Source organism: Carassius gibelio, chromosome A3 (genome assembly GCF_023724105.1).
Source record: "Carassius gibelio isolate Cgi1373 ecotype wild population from Czech Republic chromosome A3, carGib1.2-hapl.c, whole genome shotgun sequence".
In the NCBI taxonomy this organism is placed as follows: Eukaryota; Metazoa; Chordata; class Actinopteri; order Cypriniformes; family Cyprinidae; genus Carassius; species Carassius gibelio.
In genome coordinates, this window is record NC_068373.1 from 25,869,286 (window position 1) to 25,893,047 (window position 23,762).

The window sequence follows — 23,762 nt, forward strand, 5'->3', positions numbered from 1 at the left end:
TGGCGGAAGCCAGCACATTTTGCACCAAGCTTAGGGGTATCAGGTATGGTGGAATTCTTCCCATGGCTAGACTGTCGATGGAAGAACTCACTTCCCGTAGCATGTCAGTCATTAATGCTGTGACCAGCTGCGTTTGGGCAAAGTCATTCTGGAACACAGTGAACAGCTGTTTCATGGAGTTCATGGTCTGGTTCAAAAGCACGCTGTGGGTGTTGAGAATGACCACCGTTCCTTTCAAAGTCTTTCCAATGGTTTGCAAGGATGCACTCTGTGTAGTGAGTTGCTCTTTTAGCTGTGGAAGTTCAGTCTGAATTTCAGCCACATGCCGTCTCACAGTGGCTATATTTACTGCATTGACACTGGACATACCGATGTTGAACAGAGTTCCCACAGCAGCGGCGGCTCCGAGCAGCGCTCCCAGGAAACGTTTGGGGCGGCGGTTGTGTCCACCTAGTTCCGCCTGGGTAACAGTCATCTTCTCAAGTTGGTTGAGCATGTGCTTGACATCGGCCTCGGCGTGCTGGAGGGAATCCTCTGTCCAACGGGCACCGGCCCAGCTGTACTGGGCTACTGCGCGGGGGTAGTGTGCTCTGTAGACGTTGCGGGGGTCGAGTTGAACGTATACTTTCTGGGTGTACGTCCGACAATTCGTGATCAGGAGTCCCGGTTGCTCTCTCAATACAATGCCCGAGGCAGGACCCGGTGTGATAATGTCTGATGACGGCTGGCCTCTGGTTGACTGGAAGCACAGGATGAGAATCCACAGCAGCATCCTGTTACAGGCCAGAGAGAGAGAGAGAGATGGGGAGGAAAAAGGGAAAAGAGAGAGAGGGAACAGGTCAGTGAGGTTTGTCCCGGGTTGGATGGGACAGTCTTTTCGCTTCGATGGCGGCGGTTGGTGTTTAGCTTGCATTGGCCCCTCCCTGTCTTTCTCTGCTAGTGGCCACATGTCTCTTAATCTGGTTACGGTGGACCCATTTGAGAACTGGTTCTCTCGATCCCCGACTTAGCTGGATTTGGTACGCAACTGGGGAGAGTTTGTTCATAATCTCATGAGGTCCCGTCCAGTGTGGCAGGAATTTCTTAGACAGCCGCTGGGGGCCTGTCTGAGTTGGCGGGGTGAAGCGGTAATACAAGACCCTGTCGCCCACATTCAGTTCCTGGTGTGACGCTTTCCGATCATAGTATGCTTTCTGGCCTTCAGCGCTTTTTTGCAGGTGTTGCTGGGCAAAAGCAAACGTTGTTTTCAAGTGTCTATGGAGCTCGTCAAGGTACTGGAATGTGGTGTAAGCAGTGACAAGGTTGGAGTCTCCTGGTTGATACAGCAAGTGTAGTGGCAGGGTCATCTGCCGCCCAGTCATGAGTTCAAAAGGGGACACCCGTGTTGATTCCTGTGGGGTGGCTCTGATGGCCATCAACACAAGGGGTAGTTTCACATCCCAGTCTTTCTGATTAGCAGACACATACTTTTTCAGCATGGCGACCACCGCTCTGTTCGATCTCTCTACCTGGCCGGATGCAATTGGATGGTGGCTGATGTGTAGTTTAGCTTGTACCCCTAGGCATTTCCAGATCTGTTGCATGATCTCGGCCGTGAAGTGGGTACCTCTGTCTGAGTTGACTCTCAGTGGCAATCCGAACCGGGAGAAGATATGGTTCATCAGGAGGTATGCAGTGGTTTGGGCAGTGTCATTGGGTGCTGGCAGACACTCTACCCACTTGGTAAACTGGCACACCACCGTGAGGAAGTACTTGTTGCCTCTTGTTGATCTGGGCAGGGGCCCTACCCAGTCGATTTGGAGGTCTGACCACGGGAACGTGATCCCTCTGCGTTGCAGTGGGGCTCTGTGGTTTGGGTTTGCTGGTGTGAACTGGCAGCACACAAGACATTCTCTGACGTACTCTGCCACATCTTGTTGCATGCCGGGCCAGAATGCCACCTGTCTCAGTGTGTCATACGTGGCTCTGGCACCGTGGTGTCCAGCACATGGTGTGTCGTGGGCGTACATTAGCATTACCCCCTTTTGGCATCGTGGCACCACGAGCCGTGGCGATGTGCTGTCATCAGGTGCAAACCACAGAATGTCGTCTTGTACACGTAGCATGTGTCTGGTGTTATACAGGTGTCGGAGGCACGAGTCATCATTGAGCTCAGCTTCAGTGATAGGGTGGTTGGAGGGGTCAGAGAGGTGGTTAAGAATTGTCTTTATGGCAGTGTCAGAGGCTTGCATATCCGCAATGTCGTTGTTGGAGATCTGCGGAGTTAGCGATAGCGACTGTGAGGCGGGCACTGCCACAGGTGAAAGTCGTTTGCTGCGGGTTAATACTGCAACATCGGGGCTGGGTGTGGGTTCTGGGGGTGACCACACCTCCCCGTGTAGTGCGCCTGTTTTGGCGAGGGCGTCGGTTTTATCATTTAAATCTTTGTCCAGCCCTGGTAGCTTAGAGTGTCCTTTTACCTTCTTCCAGTACACAGTCATATTGTGCATTTCGGTGATGTTATCACATTCTTGGAACAGGTGTTGGTGTTTGACTGGCTTGTTGTTTGCCGTTTTGAAACCATTCTGTTTCCAGCCGGTAAGGTGGCACACAAAACTGAGTCTGGCATAGTTAGAGTCTGTACAGATGAGGATTTCTCTGATGTCATGGGCTGATGCGATCTGCAGAGTTATGAGAATGGCTGCTATTTCTGCATATTGTGATGACTGGGGACCTAACTTGAAGTGTTGTGGGGAACACGGCTGGTCGTTGACCCACAGCACTCCTGCACCTGCCTTGAGGATGCCATCGTGGTTGTAGGAGCATCCATCGACGTAGGCTGTGAGCATGCCCTGACACGCATTCTCTTCAAAGTACCTGTGACAGGTCGGTTGTTGCTGTTGGGGTTCTTGCACGCCCATTTCTTCTGCAGATATGTTATCAGAACAGTTTTGGCATGCGGCCAGGCCATTGCCCAGTGCAGACTTGTGATTCTGTGCATACCGTGCCTCAACATTGCGTCCTTGGAGAGCCATTAACCATGTGGCTATGCGTGAATTGGTGACCACACCATCTCGGATTCGCTGGCTGTTGAGGAACATTACTGGCTGGTGGCAAGTCTCTATGATAACTTTCTGTGCCCCAATGTAATTGGAGAATCGCTGAATGGCCCATATAGTGCAGAGCAGAGCTTTTTCACAGTCTGAGAACTTACACTCTGGTGGAAGCAGTGTCTTGCTGGCATAGGCAACTACTTTCTTGTCTTGATCATGCCGTTGGTACAGGCCAGCACTGAGACATTGGTTGGAGAACCCAGCTTCCAGGTAGAATTCCTTTTGTGGATCGGGGTAAGCAAGACACGGAGCTGTGCATAAATGTCTTTTTAGTTCTTTCATGGCGTGTTCTTGAGCCTCTGACCAGACGAAAGGGCAGTCCTTTTTTAGCAGAGCTGTCAGAGGTCTGGCAATGTCCGAGTAGTTTTCGATGAACTGTCGAGAGTAATTGCATACCCCTAGAAAACTCCGCAGCTCAGAGACGTTGGTGGGAGGCTTGATGTTCTGAATGGCATGAATGCGGTTTGACTGAGGTTCAATGCCTTGGGATCCGATGAGCAGGCCCACGTAGTTAACCTTAGTTCGGCACCACTGTCCTTTGTGGAGGGCGATCTTGGCTCCGGCGGTGGATAGTTGGTTCAAAACATAGTCTATTTCTTTCAGGTGGTCGGCCACCGTTGTGCTCTTCATGAGAACATCGTCTACATAGATCAGGTTACCTCTCATTCTAGCGTCTGGGCAGGCTTTGTTCAGAAAGATGTTGAATTCAGCTGGTGAGTTGGCGTAGCCGAACGGACACCTGTTGAAGGTGAACTGTCTGTTGCCAAATGTGAATGCCAACTTGTGTTGGTCTTCCGGGTGCACCGGAATGGTCCAGAATCCAGAGGCCACATCAAGTGTAGAGAAGATTGTGGCTCCTCTGATTCGGGGTAGTTCTTGTTCTAGCTGGGTCATGGGCCATCGTGACAGCGGCACCTGTTGATTCAGTTTCCTGTAGTCAATGGTGGGTCGCCATTTGCCGTTAGGTTTGAGGACGGGCCAGATGGGGGCTGAGTAGGTGCTGTTGCATGGACGGATGACCCCCTTTTCAAGCATAGATTCGATGATCTCCTGCACTGGTTCGTGTGAGGCGATGGGAATCTTGTACTGTCTGACAAAAGTGGGAGGAGCATCAGGGTGCGTAGGGATGCGCACCGTGTGGAGGTTGGTGAGACCACAGTCTAGAGAGTCTTTGGCAAAGGATTCTTTGAACTTATACAGAACTTGTCTGAGTCCTTGACGATCTGTATCGCTTTGAAGTGCATTAGCGTCTTGTAGAATTTGCTGCACTTGAGATTCAAAACCTGGGTAAGGCTCCTCCATCGGTGTGTCATCAGTCGGGTTGGCATTGAGAGGTGTAGTAGGTTCATGAGCCTCACCGACGTTCTTGTGGGAGACTGTGTATATTGTGAGGTGTTCATCCTCGGTCAGCTCCGTTCTGCACACTTGGTCTTTAGGCACCGACATAACAGATGTGATGGCAATGAGTTTGAAGGGTGCAGTGAACAATGTACTGTCTGTACTCCCTTCGGGTATCAGTGCGGGTGGAATGGGACCAATGACAGGTAGTACAAGTTCAAAATCATGAAAGTCATGGCTTACTAGCCATCCCAGCCGGTAGGCCTTGGGAATGTTGATGTCAGTTGCCGTGCAGTTGTTGAACAGGATGTAGACTACACGAGATGACACTTCAGTGAGGGGTATGGCTTCCAGTGTGAGTCCGAGTTCCACACATTCAGGTGAGGGTTGGAAGAAACCCAGCGTGTGGTTTAAGGTTTGACCCCATCGCATGTTGAGCCGAATAGCGACCCCTTTGGTGTAAGCTGGTACCACCGTTTCCTGTTCGTTGACTAAAGTGCAGACTTCTGGGATGGTCTGCCCTGATATGAGGTTGTCATGGTTGATGGAAACGTGTGGCTGCAAAGTCAATGGGGCCCATACAACTTCATTAAAAGTGTCCACATGAGCCTTGAGGCGAATCAAGAGGTCTGCTCCAATGTAAACATCGTGTGGCAGGTCCGGAAGGACCAGGAAATAATGAGTCAGGCACCGATAATTCCATTTCACATGCAAAGCGCAGATTCCTCTAGCAGAAACCATTGAGGATGGGTGTGAGTTCAAAGGGAAACGAGTGCGCTTGCTGGCATAAGGGAGGTCAGGTGTCTTCTCAGTGATTGCATTGTACAGTGACAGACTAATGGCTGAGTTGTCTGCCCATATGGCCAGAATACTGTCCGTTGTTGTTATATCATGCAGCTGCAGTTCGGTTTTGACCTTGGGGCAGTAGGTATCAGAGTATTTAGTGGCCTTGAAGGTACAGAGGATCGAACTTGAGCCTTGGTTTGTTGTTGAGGCTGGATACCTATGGCTGGCTGCTGGGGTTCCCGTGACCTCTGTGACCCGACAGTCTGGCTCTGTGGGAATTCTCGTGACCTCTGTGACCTGACCGTCTGGCACCGTGGGAATTCTCGTGACCTCTGTGACCTGACCGTCTGGCACCGGCGACCTGTGTGGTTGGAGGGGAAGAGGTTCTCGCACTTGAGCCCAGACTTTCAGCTGTTTGAAATCTAGTAAAGGCTCAAAGCGATCAAGCAGGTCTTTCCCGATGAGAAATGAATAATTGTTCATTGGTGAGACATAAATAGGATGTACTAGGCTCATAGGTCCGATCGTCAGGTGGATGGGAGCTACATTTCTGAGCTGGATGTCATTTTGGCTGTATGACTGCACATTCAGCTTGCAAGTGTGAAAATTTAGAGTTCGATTCTGTCTCTGAGCTTCAAATTTGAGCTTATTAAATAGTTGAGCCGAAATCAACGTGAGGTCTGACCCTGTGTCCACAAGGGCTTCGAGTCTCATTTCCTTTTCTAAAGTGATGGTTAGGTAGAGTTTCCGAGCCACTCCCTTCTCGATCAGGTTCCCCAGGAGTTTTGGTGTTGGGGCTTGTGTGTTGATCGATAAGCAGTTAGGGTATGTTTTGTGTGTTTCGTTGTGGGTACAGATAACCAAAACAGCACTTTCTGGCACCTCAGTGTGTGGGATGATGCTTTCTTGGTCAGGAGGTGCAGACGTCAGCTGGACTGAGTGGGTGTTGCTATTGTTTGATGAGGCAACAGCTAGTTCAATAGTTCGTGGTTGACAAACAGTGTTCTGTGTGCTTGGTTCAGTTGTGGAGACGTTGGGAGTGGTGCTGGTTTCAGGCATAAGGTTTAGTCATGCGGTGTCTGGTTTATCCTTCTTGTCCTCCTTGTGAGGTTTCTGTTGAAGGAACTCTCTCAGTATTCTCAGAAGTTCTGCAGCTTCGGATGTGGCTGCACTTTCCTTTTTAGATGTGGGCTCAGCCTTGAGTTTCCAAGCATCACGTCGAGAGTGTTCCCCCTCCCGCCTCCCTGGGCTTGGTGTTCTGGAGGCTGGAGGTTGGCTAGTTCTGGGTCGCCGGCCGGCTTCCCAGGTGCCCCCCCCCTTTTGGTTATGGGAGGGGCGAGGCCGGTCCCAGGATATTCCAGAGCGGTCGTTCTGGTGCTTCGGACGGGCACCACCACCGCGACCGCGCTGCCCTCTGCTGGCTTGGAACGGTCTTGACTCTCGGTTGATGGGTGTATAACTGGGGTGCTGTTGGGCGCCCTCTAGGGTCAACTCTGAATGGGACTCAGAGACAGAGCAAATAGTTGGGTGTTTTACAGTCTTTTCTGACACAGTCTTTTGTTTGGTGTAGGCCTTATGTGCTAAATCACGTAACTGTTGCGTTGACATGCTACGCGGGCACGCTAACACTCCCAAATGGTGGCTGACAGTAGGATGGAGGTTTCGCAGAAACAAAGTTCGGAAGTTGACGTCTTCCTCCATGCCTGGTTCATTCCTCGCTCCGAAGTAGGCACGTCGCAGTCGGTTGTAGAAATTTGGTGGGGTTTCAAGTCGACCTTGCTTGAGGTCCATTGCGGTTACTAGCCCTTGGTCTGATTCTGGATCAGAGAATTCACGCACCAAAGCTTTTCGCAGTTGCTGGTAGTCCATTTTGACAGTCTCTGGTTGACGGTCTAAGAAACTGCGTACCTCACGACTGGACGTAATTCTGAGCAGGTACAATTTGTCCCAAGTGGTTACGTTGGTGACAGTTTGCAAGTGAAAGTCTATATCTTGTAAATAAGCGTGAATGTCGTGGCCTCCTGCAGGATCTGGGTTGAACGTAGGGATGTTTCTAGCCAGCTTGTCCAGTTCTTTTGGAGTTATGTGTCCGTGGCTGGTGACCCGGACTTTCTGGAAGGGTTTTCCTTCCCCCACTGCTGACAGGGGTTCGTGGAGGCTGGCTGGTGACATTTTGAAAAGCAGGCTTTCACCCCCTTTTCCAGCTCGAAGTTCTTGGCTGACACGCTGGGGTTCACTGGCCAGGGGAAACTCTGTGGAGTGTGTTTCCTCTTTCTGTTCACGTTGCAGGCTATAAGAATGTTGCAGTTCTCTGTGAACCATGTCAAGTTCATCTATTAGAGAGTCTTTACGCTGTGTAAGGTCGTGGATTTCAGCTCGGGCCATTTCCAGGTGATTTTCATAGGCCTTCACTTTAGCATCTCTTTCTTTCAGTTCGATTTCAGCCCTTTCAAGGAGAGCGTCACCTTGTCGGAGCTTTGCCTCGAGTCTCTCTCGGGTTTCTCTCTCCAAATGTTCTCTTTGGTCTGTGTCCAGACGAAGATTCTCCAGGGCATTTTGAAGTCTTTCCACTTCTTTCTGTAGTTCTGGATCTGTAGCGTTCTCTTTCTCGTGCTGGTCTTGGGTCTCGAGAAGTAGCTTATCTAGACGACTCTGGGTGTGGGCCTGATGCTGTAGGGCTTCCTCCACTCGAAGTCTCAGAGCCGCGGCTTCCTGCTCCAAGTCGTGGTTGCTCCTTTCGCTGACCCTTGCCTGGGCGATGAGGAGGTGAGCTAGGGTCCCTGTGATCCTGGCAAGTTCTTTGTGGGTGTAACTCTGCGTCGGATCGTTCGCCATCAGCTGGTCCATCTCAGTATCCAGTTGTCCCTGGCTCAAGTGCTGCAGGTCACTGGTGTCCTTTGGCAGGAAGGAGGTCGTCATCGTCTCCAGCCATGTCGCTAGCTGATCCCAAGGGACTGCGGGACTGGATGCACGCGACATCTTGGCTCACTGCGGACAAGAGAAGCACAACACACACACAAAGAGGCCAATGCAAGTTCGTTCTCTGGTTAACGAGCTATCGTACGGCTATGCCGTCTCTAAGAATTTTGGCTAACTGATGCAGACAGTTAGACAGGGAGGCGGGTCCAATTAGGGTCGGCCCAAAATAGAGACTTGACAGGGGATAGCCTCGTGGGTCACCTGGTGACACCGGCTGCTCGGTTGTCGCTCTACTACTTAGCTCTCCTTGGGGTCTCTCGGTGAACTGCAAGAAACAGAATCACAACAGCATGCAAAAAGGTGAAGATAGGAAAGAGCACCGTGAAAACAAAACACCAAATAAATTGGTCTGCAATGAAATGGAATGAATAAGAACGCTAGAAGTGTTAGGTAGAGAATAAAAAAAAAAAAATTTAAGCCTGCTGTTTTTCACAAGAGTTTCTGCTAGGGGCCTACAGCACGTGCGGCTAGGGGAGTAAGAGACCTAGGAAAAGGGTGTGGCTTACAGAGGAAAATGGACCAAACACTTAACATAAATATCAGGGGGAATATCTAATATTCTGCGCCTTATAATAAGTGGATAGGTTTTATCACTTTTGGTTCACCTGGTGGAATCCAGCGGCACTGTTTGTTTGAACCAAATTCAAAGTAAATGTGAACAAAAACAGGCAAAAATTGTCTAATGCTGAAATAATATTCGCACGAGCAAAGCTGTTAATGCAAATAATTATTGATAATTTAGACAGCTAATTCAATAAATCACAGAGAGAAATAGAGGTTAGTAATTCGAGAGCCTTATCTGAAACGGCCAGAGATGGCACTCATGCAAGCTGGAATCAGAAGACAGGGCAACTTGAAACGTCTAAAATTCCCTCTGGTGTTTAAATAGCGGAATGACAGTCAGTTACACTATGATCTAATCTCTGTGCGCTCATCAGCGCTGATTCTCTGCATCAAAATCGCAACTCACAAACAGACAAAGGTTTTATGACCCTTGAGGTGCTAAATTAAACAGCGCGTGAGGCCGGAGCTTTTCTCTAACCAACACAAGACTGTTAATAACAGATTTTGTCCATCTGTTTTACCTCCCATAAACATTTAACAAAACAGCACTTATGATTTAAATGTTTTAGGTTTAAAATCGGGTAGCTAAGCCAATTTAGACCAGGAGTTTTTATCGTTTAAATTTTGAATATCACTGTGGCTCACCACGAAATTCAATAACGATAGCTACTTAATATGCAAGGCCTTTTTAACTGAATCAGAGGAACATCGCTCAGGTTCAGATTTACATATTACAATTAATAAAAGATTTCTTCATCTTTTAATTATTCATATGAAAATGTTGGTCTTCTCTTGACAGGAGACTTTTAACATTTACTGCAGTTTATTTTTATTAAAATAACAGTGACTATAGGTATTTTTAGAAACTGTTAGGCTGCTGTGCTGAACAGTTGCCTTTGTGCCAAATGAGTTCGCTGGAAGCGCGACTTAACTCACAATTCAAAAATGCGCATACATAATATTAACATCCAAAAATGCTCATGAAAATGAAAATGAATATTGCTCACAAAAACAAAGTTTGAACGCTGCCCGCATTCTCCACCATTTAATGTAGCAACAATCACTTTCTGGGGAATAATTAACTCAAATAAAGTGAATATTCATGAGTCTATGAATATAACGTGCTTATTGCTTACAAATATTAAATTACCCAAAGAGGGAATATTTAATCATTTAAAGGTAACCTTTACTAGAATTAATTTAAGTTACTCTAGACAATCTGTTCGTCCAGCGAACTGGAAGCTAGACTTCCTTATCAAAATTCAATAAAAATACCCTTCTTACAAACTCCAAGAAATATTAATCTTCTGATCAGGAAAAAACAATATTTTCTGTGTCTGTACTACTAAGATTACTGAAAATTAATTCATATAAAACAAAGCTCGTAGCGTAGATCAGACGATTCAGGGACTTCGATCTCAATGAGCAATAAAACAATTCAATTCAAGCAAATTATAGGATTTAATAAAACAGACTAAAGAGTACATAACTACAATTCACACGGAGTAAATATAAGTATATAGCAAAACGAAAATACAATTTAAACAAGGTAAATGAACAAGAATAATAATGAGATAAATGAGAGAGGGAGATAAAGAGAGAGAGAGAGAGGGAGAGAAAGTGAAAGTGAAAGCAATCTCAGCGTGGCAATTTCAAACAGTTAACTTTGCAAGAGACCCCAAGTCATTGAATGATTTCACAAACATGGAATAGCCTAGACAACCTTAAACAGCAATTTTAGTTGCGATATAAGAAAGTACTTGCTTTGATCTGGCTCTTGTGCGTAGCTGCGCTCAAATTGTCCGGTCTGTGCGGCCTCAGCGTGGTTCTTTCCAGAGCAGATGATACGCGAGCTCGATGGTTAACGCGAAGGTAAACTTTGCCAAAAGATGACTAGACTTAAGTTCGTTTGGCTCGTGAAGGCAATTGAACGAAGTCAAATATCAGCAGACAATAAAGAAAAACTAGAATGAAACGAAAAGTAAAGAAGAATAACGGAGAACTTCTTGAAGTCCGGTTGCAAAGCTGGGAATCCTCTTTTCTCTCTGGCGGAATGCCCAGAACATCGGTTTCCCCGAGCTTTTACGTGAACCTAGGTTCACGCCTAATTTTGAGTATGATCCAATGAAGTGTAAACAAACTGAGGCGGGAAAAATCTTCTTTGTTTGCTGATCTCCGCCCACTGGTCTAATTTATGGCGATGACAAAATTAAACATTTTTCTTAAGCAAGATCGTTCCTCTGAAACAATGCATCTTTTTGTAGTTTGCTATCAAGATTCGTTACAGTCGTGTTTTTACGATTATACAGACACCAAGAACTATAGTTTTATCCATCAAGTATACATTGATATTTAGTTATTCTTAACTAAATGCATATAAAGTTTGCATTAAACACACAGTAACATTCATATATTCCATTATGCCGCATACATACATTTGAGCACAAAAAGGGAGACATTAAAATACATTTAGAGGTAGTTTAAGTAAAATAAGGTCCATGGGCCAGCAAAAATGCTTGTGCCTGTTTTTGAGTGTATGTGCGTCTGTTTCACTGGAATGTGCGATCAAGAAGGGGGGTTGTTTGTCTTCCCTTTTGAAGTTCGATATCGCATCTCTGGATAGTCTCCAAGGTGTTATAACTCTCATCCCCGCCAGGACATTGCCGTCATGGCGGCGCCCAGGGTGGTGAGTTATGTTGTAAGAGGGTTGTAAAACGAAAGTCCTTGTTTTTTCTTTAACTCACGTTCTGGTCTTTGAGTGTAGAATGTGTAAAAAGGGGTCAGGGTTCATTAACATGGAACAGATGGTTGAATACCATCCGCTCATTGGTGTTACATTGGGATCTACAGAGAACGGTCAAAGCAATGCAAAAACTAATGCAAACAGCCAAACTTTTGATATTTTGGATATTTTAGCCAACATAGAAATCCTGGCAATGATGTGTCCCGGAAAAATGGCACGTATGGTCACCTTATACATAACAGAACATTTTTGTCATTATCTGCTTCACTGGTTCCATGCACAACCTTTAACATTCATTGAACCTTTCCATTAAACAAAAGATTCGTTATAGTGGGAATAAAGCAAAAAATATATATATATATAAATTTTTAGATTTTAGTTTTCTTTAGATAGATGTTTTTGTTGTTGTTTGTTTTTTTTATGCCAAGGAGAAATTTTTATTTTATTTTAGGAATCCTTTTAGAACAAATGTCATTTCCAACACCTCTACTTCTAATTAAATTTTATCATGGAAATGATCTTTTTAAACATTGTTGGAATACATTTTGTGATGATTGGAAATGCTATATATATATATATATATATATATATATATATATATATATATATATATATATATATATATATATATATATATATTGAGAAGAATATATGATATGATGTTCAAACAAACCGCTTTCTATAATATATATATATATATATATATATATATATATATATTATAGAAAGCGGTTTGTTTGAACATCATATCATGTATTCTTCTCAATCATCTTTGTCAATGAACAATACATTTGTTATTAATTGTTTATCAATTATTCATCTTTCTTAATGTTTATTCATTGATCGTTCATGTTAGCTGAGTTTCATTAAATAATGTTTCGAGTTTAGAGAACTTTTGAAATTAATTATGTATTAATAGATATTAGTAAAAACTAGCATGAAGCATGATGTTTTAAAAGTATTTTAAATTTGTAGTTCATTTTAACTAATGCAGTTCACTATTGGAATCTTATTGTAAAGTGTTACCATTAATTTGTGTATGTGTTAAAAGCTGTTCATAACTTTTGATCACATTTTGACTGAGGTCACATTTTAGAGTCTTATATTTTAAGATTGAAATTTAAAGGGTTACATGATGCTTTGTTAAAGATCATTATTTTGTGTATTTGGTGTAACAGAATGTTGACATGCTTTAATGTTTAAAAAACACATTATTTTTCAAATACTGTACATTATTTTAGGTCTTCTATGCCCCGCCTCTCTAAAACGCGTAGTTTTTTACAAAGTGCCTCCTGACAAGCGCAGTCTGCTCTGATTGGTCAACTGACCCAGTGCATTGTGATTGGCCGAACACAGCAAGCACTCGTCGGAAATGTAACGCCCCTTTTCATAATCTTTAAAAATAAATGTAAGACAGTTAATAATGTCCTCATTTTTACCATCAGTTCAAGCCTGAAAGGGGAACAGAGTCATGTGACAGACACAGTGATGAAGCTCATATGTGTTTGTAGTACACAAGCCACAGACGGTTAAGACCACTGACTCTTCTGTGTGGCCATCTCTCTCTCTTTCGTGATATGCAAACTAATTAATAAACATATTTAAAGTAGATGACTCAAAGCACCAGATTGTAGTAGCAAAGTCAGAATTACCTCCTTTCCTAAGTTCATGAAACGGTTCGCCAATAAAATTCGCTGCTGTTCTGTTGTAAGTAATCTTAAAGATTCCTAAATGCATCTACTTTCGTAAGCTCAAATAAAGTGCTTCTGCTTCCATCCAGATACACACAGCATCTCCCTGACATGGCTGCTTCAACACTAACTGTGTTACTGAAAGAAACCACAGCTTCTTTCTTTGCGGGAATATTTGAGCGGCATTTCGCAAACATTCCCATATAGTAAACATGTGGGGCGTGTTTGAATGAGCCGTTTTAGGAGGGCGTAGTAGAGTCTTAACTTTGATAAAGAATATCTCTTTGGGTTTGAGACTTTAGTCTTTGCAACTTTACAGATCTTCTTCATGCACCAAGAGCTTGTTACACTCCAAAGAGAAAGGAAAAATGTTAATCGCATCATATGACCCTTTTAAAAGTGTTGTGATAGGGTAAAAAATAAATAAATCTTTACAGAATAGTAGCAAAAATAAATGATGCAACTTTGTTTTTGGAACCTTCATATAACAAAACCTGCTAGCGTTATTAAAAATCAAGCCATAGTTCATAAAATTGCCTGTGGTTTAAAGACACACAGATACATTTGCCATTGTTGTGTTGACCTCGGACTGGCCATTTATTCTCAAACAGTGTGAAACACGCTGCCCCTGCTGTTTCTTCCTACACAACCTCTGCTTCTCTCTCATCTTTGTCCCTTTTTGTCTCTCTGTTTGTCTGCTTTCGCCTCTCTCCAGGTGTTTGTTGCATTCATCAGTTTTTCAGAGACCATGTTGCTGGTGTACCTCAGTTACAAGGTGAGTCAAACAACACATGTTCCCATGGTTTTATCACTAGTCCACTATGAGACCCTCTTGGCTTCAAAGAGGTCTGTATTACCCGGAGAGAGTAATCCGTATCTGTTAGCATTTCTGTTCATTGCATTGCCAGCTGCAACCCCAATTTAGCTTTTCTGACTTTCATTTAGTCAGAAAACATGTCTGCTTCTGAATGAATGTCAAAAAACAAACGGCCTTTGTTAGTTACAACTTCTACCAGCGGAGGCTAACTGACGCTATAACCAATCATTACTAATGTCTTTTTTTTTTTTTTGGAAATGAAATCTCTAGCGTACTTTAACAAAGATTAGTTATTAGTTAATGAAATAAAATTGTCTGCTTTAGAGGAATATACTTAAGCAAGCTACAAAAATAAGCTCAAAGGGATAGTTCAACTTCAGTTGCTGGTCCCCATTGACTTCCATAGTATAGAGAAAAATAAATACTATGCAAGTTAATGGGGACCAGCAACTGAAGGTGAACTATGCCTTTAACCGCCATAAGCTGTTTTGACCAGTTTTTTTTTAAAACCGTGATAGAGAGCAATTGATAGAGGAAGTGTTTGCGTTGAACTGTTTTGAAGGGACTAAGTGGGCAGAGAAAGCACGAGGCATGTTTGTCCTCCAGACGCCGATAGTGAAGGGATCTCTTAGAGTCTCGTTTGATCCTCATACGATGAGCACAACCTGCATCAACACATCTCTTAGGCTCTTTGTTCTGCATTGATTTCTTTCAACACCATCTAGGCCTCTTCACCCACACAGGGCCCACATGGGTGAGACCTAAACATACATCCAGCTTTTGAAATATGGCCGGCGTTTAACACCTTAATTCAGCCACAGGCCCAACTGCAGCCGATAAATGAAACATATTTCCGAGTGGGGCGAGGAGAGTGACCTTTAACTGCCTAACCTGCTGTTCTTCAGTGGATCAAACCCAATCAAAGCAAAGTTTCATCCTTTAATCTGAGAGGTCACACAGACAACAGTGTTTCTTGACCCTGACAAGAGTGTCCTTGTTTCCAGGGCAACGTTTGGGAGCAAGTGTTGCGTATTCCGTTCATTCTGGAGATGATCAGCACCGTTCCTTTCGTGATCACTGTGAGTACAAGAAGTCAATGGGATTTTCATGGAATTGGGCCTAACAATCAAAAATATTGTTTCTGTCAAACTATTATTTTATATATATATATAATTATTATAATAATTACACATAGTATCATTTATATATAATAAATATAATTTATTTATAAATACATATTTTTGTATAATTTATTAATAATTATATTTTACTAAGAATTGCAGTTTTGTTTCTGTTATTACTCCCAGTAGTAGAAGTAGTAGAAGTACTATGTTTTATCAGACACATTAATAATAATAATAATACTATTTTTTTTACTAACAATCCTATCAAAGCTTTATTAAAGATTAAAAAATAATAATATTTTACTAACAGTTAGAAAACGATTCTGTTTCTGTATTTATTTGATTCAACATAATAAGGATATTTAATATTTTTACTAACAATTTAAAAACTTTATTATTATTTTGTATTATTATTGTTGTTGTTTTTAATATTATTAAACATTATATATGAATGATGTTATTTTACTAACAATTACAAAACATATTTTGATTCTGGCATTATTATTATAATTATAAAGCATAACATAATAATTCAATTTGACTAACAGTTAAACCAAATTAGTTTATGTTACTTTTTATTATGATATTTATTATAACAACAACAACAAACATTAATAATAATAATAACAATGTTGTGTTTAATTTTATTACTTACTATTATTATTATTATTATTATTATTATTATTATTATTATTGTTACAACAAATCAGTATAGGTTGATTCAGATTTTACTTGCATTCTAAATGTGCATTATTTAACATTATTTCATAACAGCCTTATCTGTGGTTATGTATGAATAATCCAGGCACAGTGAAAAAAGTGAGTTGATTCAGATTGACTGTTCCTGTTTGAATAATCTGATACATTAAAAAGAACTGCACCAGTTCAAATAGAAAGCTGTTGTTTTTTATAATTTACATGTTCTCAGAAATAACTAAAATATGTATAATGCTGAAGATTCATCAAGCCCACAGCAGTGCTCCTGTACTGTGGTGGCAGAAACTGTGTCGTGTGTTATACTGTATCACAAAACTCTTTGAATTAAAGGAAATTAAGTGTTTTTTTCTTTCCAATCAGGTGATTATGCCCTCCTTCAGAAACTTGTTCATTCCTGTTTTTCTGAACTGCTGGCTGGCCAAACACGCTCTAGAGAACATGATTGTAAGAAATCAAGCCTATCCTCTCTCCCTTATTCCTGAGCATTTGTGTCAGTGTTTATCCACTTTCATCACAAAGCCCTTATTTTCCTCCATCTCTATCTCACTTCCACCTCATGCCTTATGTTCCTGAATCTGTCTGTCCTGTACTGCTGAAAGCTGGCTGGTTATCGAATTTTCCAGAGCTCTAGATTATTGTGTTTTTGGGTTTTTATCATAAGGACAAGCGCAATGGCACTGTGTTATTAAAGGTCTCACTGTCTCTCATCTCTGCCTTCTTTTATCTCTCTGTTTCTCTCCTCCTTCATGTTGTTTTCAGAATGACCTGCACAGAGCGATTCAGCGAACACACTCGGCCATGTTCAACCAGGTGCTCATCCTCATCAGCACCCTGGTCTGCCTCATCTTCACTTGGTGAGAGAAAAACCAAATTAAGAAGAGATGTGTATATATGTATTGCTTTTGGTGCAAGAAATGTTAAAAGTGAACATGTCGAACAAGGTCTTTTTGCACTGTACATTGCAGAATGGGAACTAATGTGCTGCTGTCTGTGTGACTGGTCAGTAGTTGACAGGATGACGTCTCTAAATTAATTAAACGCCATGTTTTGTGTGTGTTCTCTTGTTCCGTGAAGTAAATAGCAGGGAGGTGCTGAATGTGCAGGGTACCGGTGCATTTGTAAAACAGAAAGGGGATAAATTAATGACCTTTTCACTACTGACAGCTGCATGTTGACTCAACTGGCCTTCCAACACTGAGCAAACCCACACACACACACAAACACACACACTGGCTGTACTCAAAGATAACACACATACGGACACACAAACAGGGTTTGCATCACGCCGTCTTGCGTGTGGCTCACCACACCGTTTTTGTGTTTTGGTTCGTGTTCATCACAGTGTGCTCCAAACCATCCGGTGAGGATATAAACCTACTGGCTTTCCATACACATGCAAATCCCGGCAAACCTGTCCACCGGAAAAGCCTTTAAAGGGATAGTTTATTCCGAGATTATTTACTCACCACCATGTCCTTTCCCATGTGCTGTTAATTTGTTTCCTCATGGGACACAAGTATAAGTTTTAAAGATTATAACAACGGTTCTTAGTGACTACGTCTATCAGGCTCTAAAAAGGTTTTAAAATAGCATCATACAGGTTTGCATTTCTGGGTGAGCTATGCCTTTAAATCCACGTGTGAGGTGTTCTTAGTCCCTTTTCTCTCTCTCTCTCTCTTCCAGTATTTGTGGTATTCAGCACTTGGAACGGGCAGGGAACAACTTGACGCTCTTTGACTCTCTGTATTTCTGTGTTGTCACCTTCTCTACTGTGGGCTTTGGTGACGTTACACCTCAGATCTGGCCTTCTCAGCTACTGGTGGTCATCATGATCTGTGTGGCTCTTATAGTTCTACCAATACAGGTAAATAAACACAGTCGGACAATGACAACTCTTCTTCCTCCTCCTTTTCATTATATATACATACATATGTCTCTGAATAATCCATGCAACTGATGATACTGACGAGTCAATACTGTACTCAATACTGTCAAGACTGTACTCAGTCAGTCATTGAATTATTCACTCAACCAGTTTGTTGAAAACCCCTGATACATTAAGGAACAACAGCACACCACCACTGTGTGTTGTTTGACTTCTTGTTTATTGAACTGTTTGATATTTCTATATCGCACTCGCTGTCTCCTCTTTGTCTGAATATCAGTAAGTTTGCGGTATGTATGTGCACACATGTAAGCATGTTATATGCACAGCGGCGACATCCACATTTAATGCATTGCTGAATAACCTAAGTTATCATTTTCTTTCTGTACAATAACTTGCAGTGGCTGCCAGGCAGTAATAATCATAGCAATATTTTGGCATCTTGGAGCCCAAAGCAAGAAACATGGAAGACCGCTGTGTACCCATTTGGATATTTTTAGTCAACTGATGTTGACAAATGGAGCAACTGATCTTAGGAGCAACTGTTATTGAGGGAGAAATACTGGAGTAAACATTTAATAATGAGTACATACAGTACAGTCACTTTTCCTTTCTTCATTTTATGACACTGTCAGTGATAGAAATTAACTTTTATATTTCCAGGTGGCTTTTTAACTTTTTTACCTTTACAGGGAAAAAGGTAATACATAATTAATGCATTATTGCATCATATATTTCATTCTTACATTTAATTAATAAATTAATACATTAGAGACATAAGACACTATAGGGCTGCTACAAATCAAACGTAATCAACATCATCAAAATACATCATTGCACTGTTTACTGTCTAATTCAGAATAATGAATATGCCAGAAGTGGCATAAATGCATTCACACTGCATTTATAATTGCATAAATAGTCTTATAAGATTAGTGTTTTAAGTATAAAACTCTGAGTATGGAAATTTGAAATGATATTATAAACTAAAACAGTAGGGAGCCAAAAACGTATTTGAGTGAAGCACTGTTTTTATGAATGGGTCATTGAATCATCAGCTCACCTGATTCATTGAAAACACAGATTCATTCAGTTTGTTTGAAACTATTGTCATTGATGCAATATATCAAGTTATTGATTTACTTTTTTATTGAACTGTTGTATACGACCATTATCAGATTTGCAATTGCACGAATATTTTGTGATAACAACTCTATTACTTGTGTGAAATGGTATAAATATTAAAAACAACACCTCATAAAGAAACTGTTTTGTCCCTACATCTCAAAATTTAGAGCCATTTTTAGTTAATTTTGGTAAAAAATTCTCCCCAAGCTCATTTTAATTTCAGAACCTTGTCACTGTACAGTAATTACTGATTTGACCAAAACGAAAACAAAAACAAAAGTTCACGGTAAAACACCAAGTTCACTGTAAAACACACACACACAAACACACAAACACACGCACACACACACACTTATATATATAATCAAAAAGTCATGGAAATATCTATTTTTTAACTTTCAGCTTTTTAAACTAGAAAAGATTTTAAAATATATATTTGAAATGATTTAATCATACTAATATTATTGGTTATGTTTAACAATTTAATTTAATTGTATTATATATACTATTTTATACAGCAAACATTATTTATACTGTATTTATTTTACACTACCAATTTCAATAATTCTTTTCGTACTGTAACTTATACTAGTGACACAAACCTTAAGTCCTCTTAATACATCTGTCCCACTTGATTATCACATCAAACTTTCAGCACGTTCGCATGAAGAGCTTTGAACCTTTGAATTACTCTGAAACATTTACAGAGAGCTTAGTAAAGGATAGAAAGTATTTTATCCTGACTTCACTCGGTTTCCTCAACAGTAGTTCTGCATTGTCCTTTCACATAACTGTCAGATATTTTATGCAAATGATCTGTGGTTATGGTGACAAAAGCACTGAGCCAAATCACTTTTGTGTATAAGTGCCCCATGAGACGCGTCACAGCTGGTGGTTTTCACAGTCTGACACACACAGACGTGCTTCCATGTACACAGCACTTTAATGATACACGTTTCACATCCCCCTTCAACATATACCATGTATTACTGACACTCTCTCACCCAAACAAGTCTCATACACACTCGCTCACGAGCACGAGCCTCCCTCTGGGCTGAGGAGGGAATGAGATGAGCTTGAACTTGTCTTTCATGTGTGATGTGAGGGCTTCCCTCCCAGATTTCTCTCTGGGAGGCTGGTACGTTCCCATCACACAGGAAATGGCAGTGGCTCCAGCGAGGCCATCCTACTCTTTTCATCTACAAACACCAGGTGACATTTACTGCTGCCCCCTACACACAGCTGGTGCGTGAGCATTACAGCCAAGCCTGTGTTTGTTTCTGGCCTGACAGGGGAAATCTCCAGTATGGCTCATGGCCCGCAGAGAGCCATCTCACCACACAGACTGACGGCAGACGCTGTATCCCATCGCTCCTGGTGCACACATTGCAATGAGTTTTTTTTTATTCGAAGCTTTTCTATTGCAATTAAACAGTGCCAAATCTCAATTCCCAAATTGCCCTTGCCTGAAAGCCCCTGAATAGCAGACATTACCCACAACTCGCAATAAAACACCTCGAATCTTAGCTGAGAATCCCTTTATGTACTCAATACCAGGAGAAAAGAATTCTGTCAGATATTTACGCCCCCTATTAAACATGCGTCTGAGCGCTTTTGCACAGAAACACATAAAAGAAGCTCACTGGCAATATCACCCACACAATCCACAACACACGTAGTCCATAAGACAAGCAACATTATTATTGATTATATCGTTACAGTGGCACCTGTCGGGGGAAGCAGGAAAAATGGACACGTGAAAAGATCTGAGGGACTTCTTGAGGGAGTTCCAAATTGTGATGGCTAGGGTCAGAGCATCTCTAAAATGGCAAGTCTTGTGGGGTGTCCCACAATATGCAGTTAGTAAATACCAAAAGTGATGCAAGGAAAGAGAACCAGTGAACTGGTGTCAGGGTCATGGGTGCCCAACTCTCTCTGATGCATGTGGTGAGCGAAGGCCAACCCGTCTGGTCCACACACAAAAGCTACAGTAGCTCACATTGCTAAAAACCTAACATTGGCCAAGATAGAAAGGTGTCAGAACACACTGTTTTCTGCATGGCTGCAGACCAATCAGAGTGCCCCTGATGACCCCTATCCACCTCCGAAAGCATCTACAGTGGGCAGGCGAGTGTCAGAACTAGATATGAAGCAATGGAAGATGGTTGTCTGGTTCGATCAATCACGTTTTCTATTAGATCAGGTGGATAGCTCAGTGCGTGTGAGTAGTTATGAACAATGTTCTGCTGGGAAACCTTGGGTCCTGCATTCACGTGGATGTTATTTTGACACGTACCACCTACCTAAAGATGGTTGCAAACCATGTTCACATTGGCAATGGCCTCTTTCAGCAGGATAGTGCACAATGTCACATTGCAAAAACTGGTCAGGAATGGTTTGAGGAACATAACAAAGAGTTCAAGGTGTTGCCTTAGCCTTTAAATTTCCCAGATTTCAATCTGATTGAGCATCTATGGGGTGTGCTGGACCAACAAATGTAATCAATTTAAAGCTCCACCTTGCAGGTCTTAAATGATTTGCTGCTGATGTCTTTGTCAGAGGTATTGTGGACTCCATGACACCTTTTTGTTTGCTCATAGAGCTTAATTTCACATAGTTATCTCAGGTTCTGAAAACCTGACTGAAGCCATGTGTAGCCTGATGCCTCTTTGTCAAACTGTCTTAACGAAGCTTTGTTCACATGGATTCCCCATAGTTTGAGCAGTTGGCTTTCTTGTGGATGGAGCGACAGAAGTCTGGAGGGAACTACAGCCGATATCGTGCCCAGACTGAGAAGCACGTGGTGCTGTGTGTCAGCTGTCTCAAGATAGACCTCCTCATGGACTTTCTCAACGAGTTCTTCGCTCACCCCAGACTGCAGGTTGGTATGCGTGTGCGTATGTACACCCGCACATGTAAATGTGTGTACGTTCATGCTAATATGAGCTCAGTTAATCCTCTTCAGGAGTGCTGGAGGCTGAGGTTCTTGTCCTAGGATTAACTGAACATCAAATTGAATTTCATCAAGCTATTTATGCGTGTATGATCCGGGTTGCATTAGCTTGCAGTGTCTGTCTGACCCTGTTTTCTACTAACTTGAGCTCATCGTGTCCAGGACTACTATGTGGTCATCTTATGTCCCGCTGAGATGGACGTCCAGGTGCGAAGGGTACTGCACATCCCACTATGGGCTCAGAGGGTCATCTACCTGCAGGGATCTGCTCTCAAAGATCAAGACCTAATGAGGGCAAAGTAAGATTTGCTGAATAAATATATAAACAATTCAACTCATCTGAAGTAAAAAAAGAAGTGTGCTTAATTGTATTGAATGTGCCTTTGTACAAAGGGATTTTTAAAAATGTACTTGCAGATTATATAATATTAATTAAATAACTGTGATGTATTTAAAGTCACACTCATTAAAGTATTTCTAAACACTTTTAATAAGTGCATGTTGTAATGGTATCAAATTATAAGATTACTTCAAAGTATATTTTAAATCATTGTTTTTATAACATTTTTATCATGTTTTGAAGATGTACATCTATTTTGATGTGTTGGCTAACAAACTGAAGTACATGTAAAATAGTTGATTGTGTGTTATTTGATATTACGTTTACATGTATTATATTTTAAATGCAATAAATTGCATCTCTGTCATTAGTTACAAATCTATTTAAATACATGACATACAAGTTACAATAGAAATTACATCAAAGTATATTTTGGTTTACCATAAATGCTTGTCATTACATTCAGCAGTACACTTTAACCATAGTTCAGTGACAATATAAGTAAGGAGTAAATTACAATATTGCTGTAAGTCCTGTAAGTTCTGTTGTAGTGTGGTTCACAATAGAAACCACTACTAGTAAAACAATTATTTTTTTAACCATACTTATGTAATTTGTGTAATAACTATAATTGCATGGTTATGTAATAACCATACTTGCATATCTGCAAGTTATGTAAAGGAACATCGCAGGTTGAGGTATAATGCACCTATTTATGATTAAATATATTAAAGGTGAAATATCTATGTATATTATCTAAGTGCAATCATTTCATTAACTCATAATCAATACATTTCACTCATTTACAGTACTCCACTTACAGTCACTGCAATGTTCACCAAACGTTTTAAAAGCAGTGTGTAACTCGCTGATGCACTTGAGTGCAAAACTTTATTAATAAATGTTTCTACTAAATTGATAGGTGCCTGATGGAGAATTCTGTATGTAGTCCCAATCATGAAATATGTTAATGATCTTTTTTTTAATTTGTTTTCAGGTAGCAAGCTAACAGCTTAGCCTGATAGCTTAGCATAGCAGCGCTAACAGATTAAGAAAACCTTTTTTATCAGCTAGATCTCACACTTCCTATTATTATTATTTTTACCTGAGGGATGATTTAGAGTTATATTTTGAGGTAATTCATAGCATGCCAGAGATATCAGATCAAGAAACTGACTTACATCTTTTAATTCCTCTGTGTTTCTTTTCTGTTCACTGTCTTTCTCTCTTTTTCCCCTTTTATGGAACATGGCTCTGTTTTCTGACCTCTTTTCGTCATGATTGGCTGCAGGATGGATGATGCCGAAGCCTGTTTTATCCTAAGCAACCGGTTTGAAGTGGACCGCTTTGCCGCTGTACGTTTCAAACATCTCCAGTATATTATGTAAATGTGTATTTTTTCATCATGTGATATTTGATTTACTACCTCATTAAAATTTAAATATAGCTCATTTGAATTTTCATTTAAATTATTAAAAAATAATAATTGGAGATTAATTAAGTAAAAAGTAGATGTCTGGAATTTGGTGGAAAAAGTGCTTAATAATTTTACATTGAAAAAAAAACATCGTAATGGTCTTAAAAATAGGCTTTATTTTCTTTTTT

At 41.5% G+C, this 23,762-nt stretch overlaps 1 protein-coding gene across 1 annotated transcript in view; it reads left to right on the forward strand.

Moving 5' to 3' along the window:
* LOC127953542 (potassium channel subfamily T member 2) overlaps positions 1-23,762 on the forward strand; it is an 80,250-nt gene that overhangs the window by 35,830 nt on the left and 20,658 nt on the right. The window contains exons 6-13 of the mRNA XM_052552717.1: positions 13,909-13,968; positions 15,015-15,089; positions 16,212-16,295; positions 16,611-16,705; positions 17,535-17,715; positions 21,581-21,745; positions 21,980-22,116; positions 23,449-23,512. Coding sequence (XP_052408677.1) covers positions 13,909-13,968; positions 15,015-15,089; positions 16,212-16,295; positions 16,611-16,705; positions 17,535-17,715; positions 21,581-21,745; positions 21,980-22,116; positions 23,449-23,512 — 861 coding nt within the window. The remainder of the gene's footprint in view (positions 1-13,908; positions 13,969-15,014; positions 15,090-16,211; positions 16,296-16,610; positions 16,706-17,534; positions 17,716-21,580; positions 21,746-21,979; positions 22,117-23,448; positions 23,513-23,762) is intronic.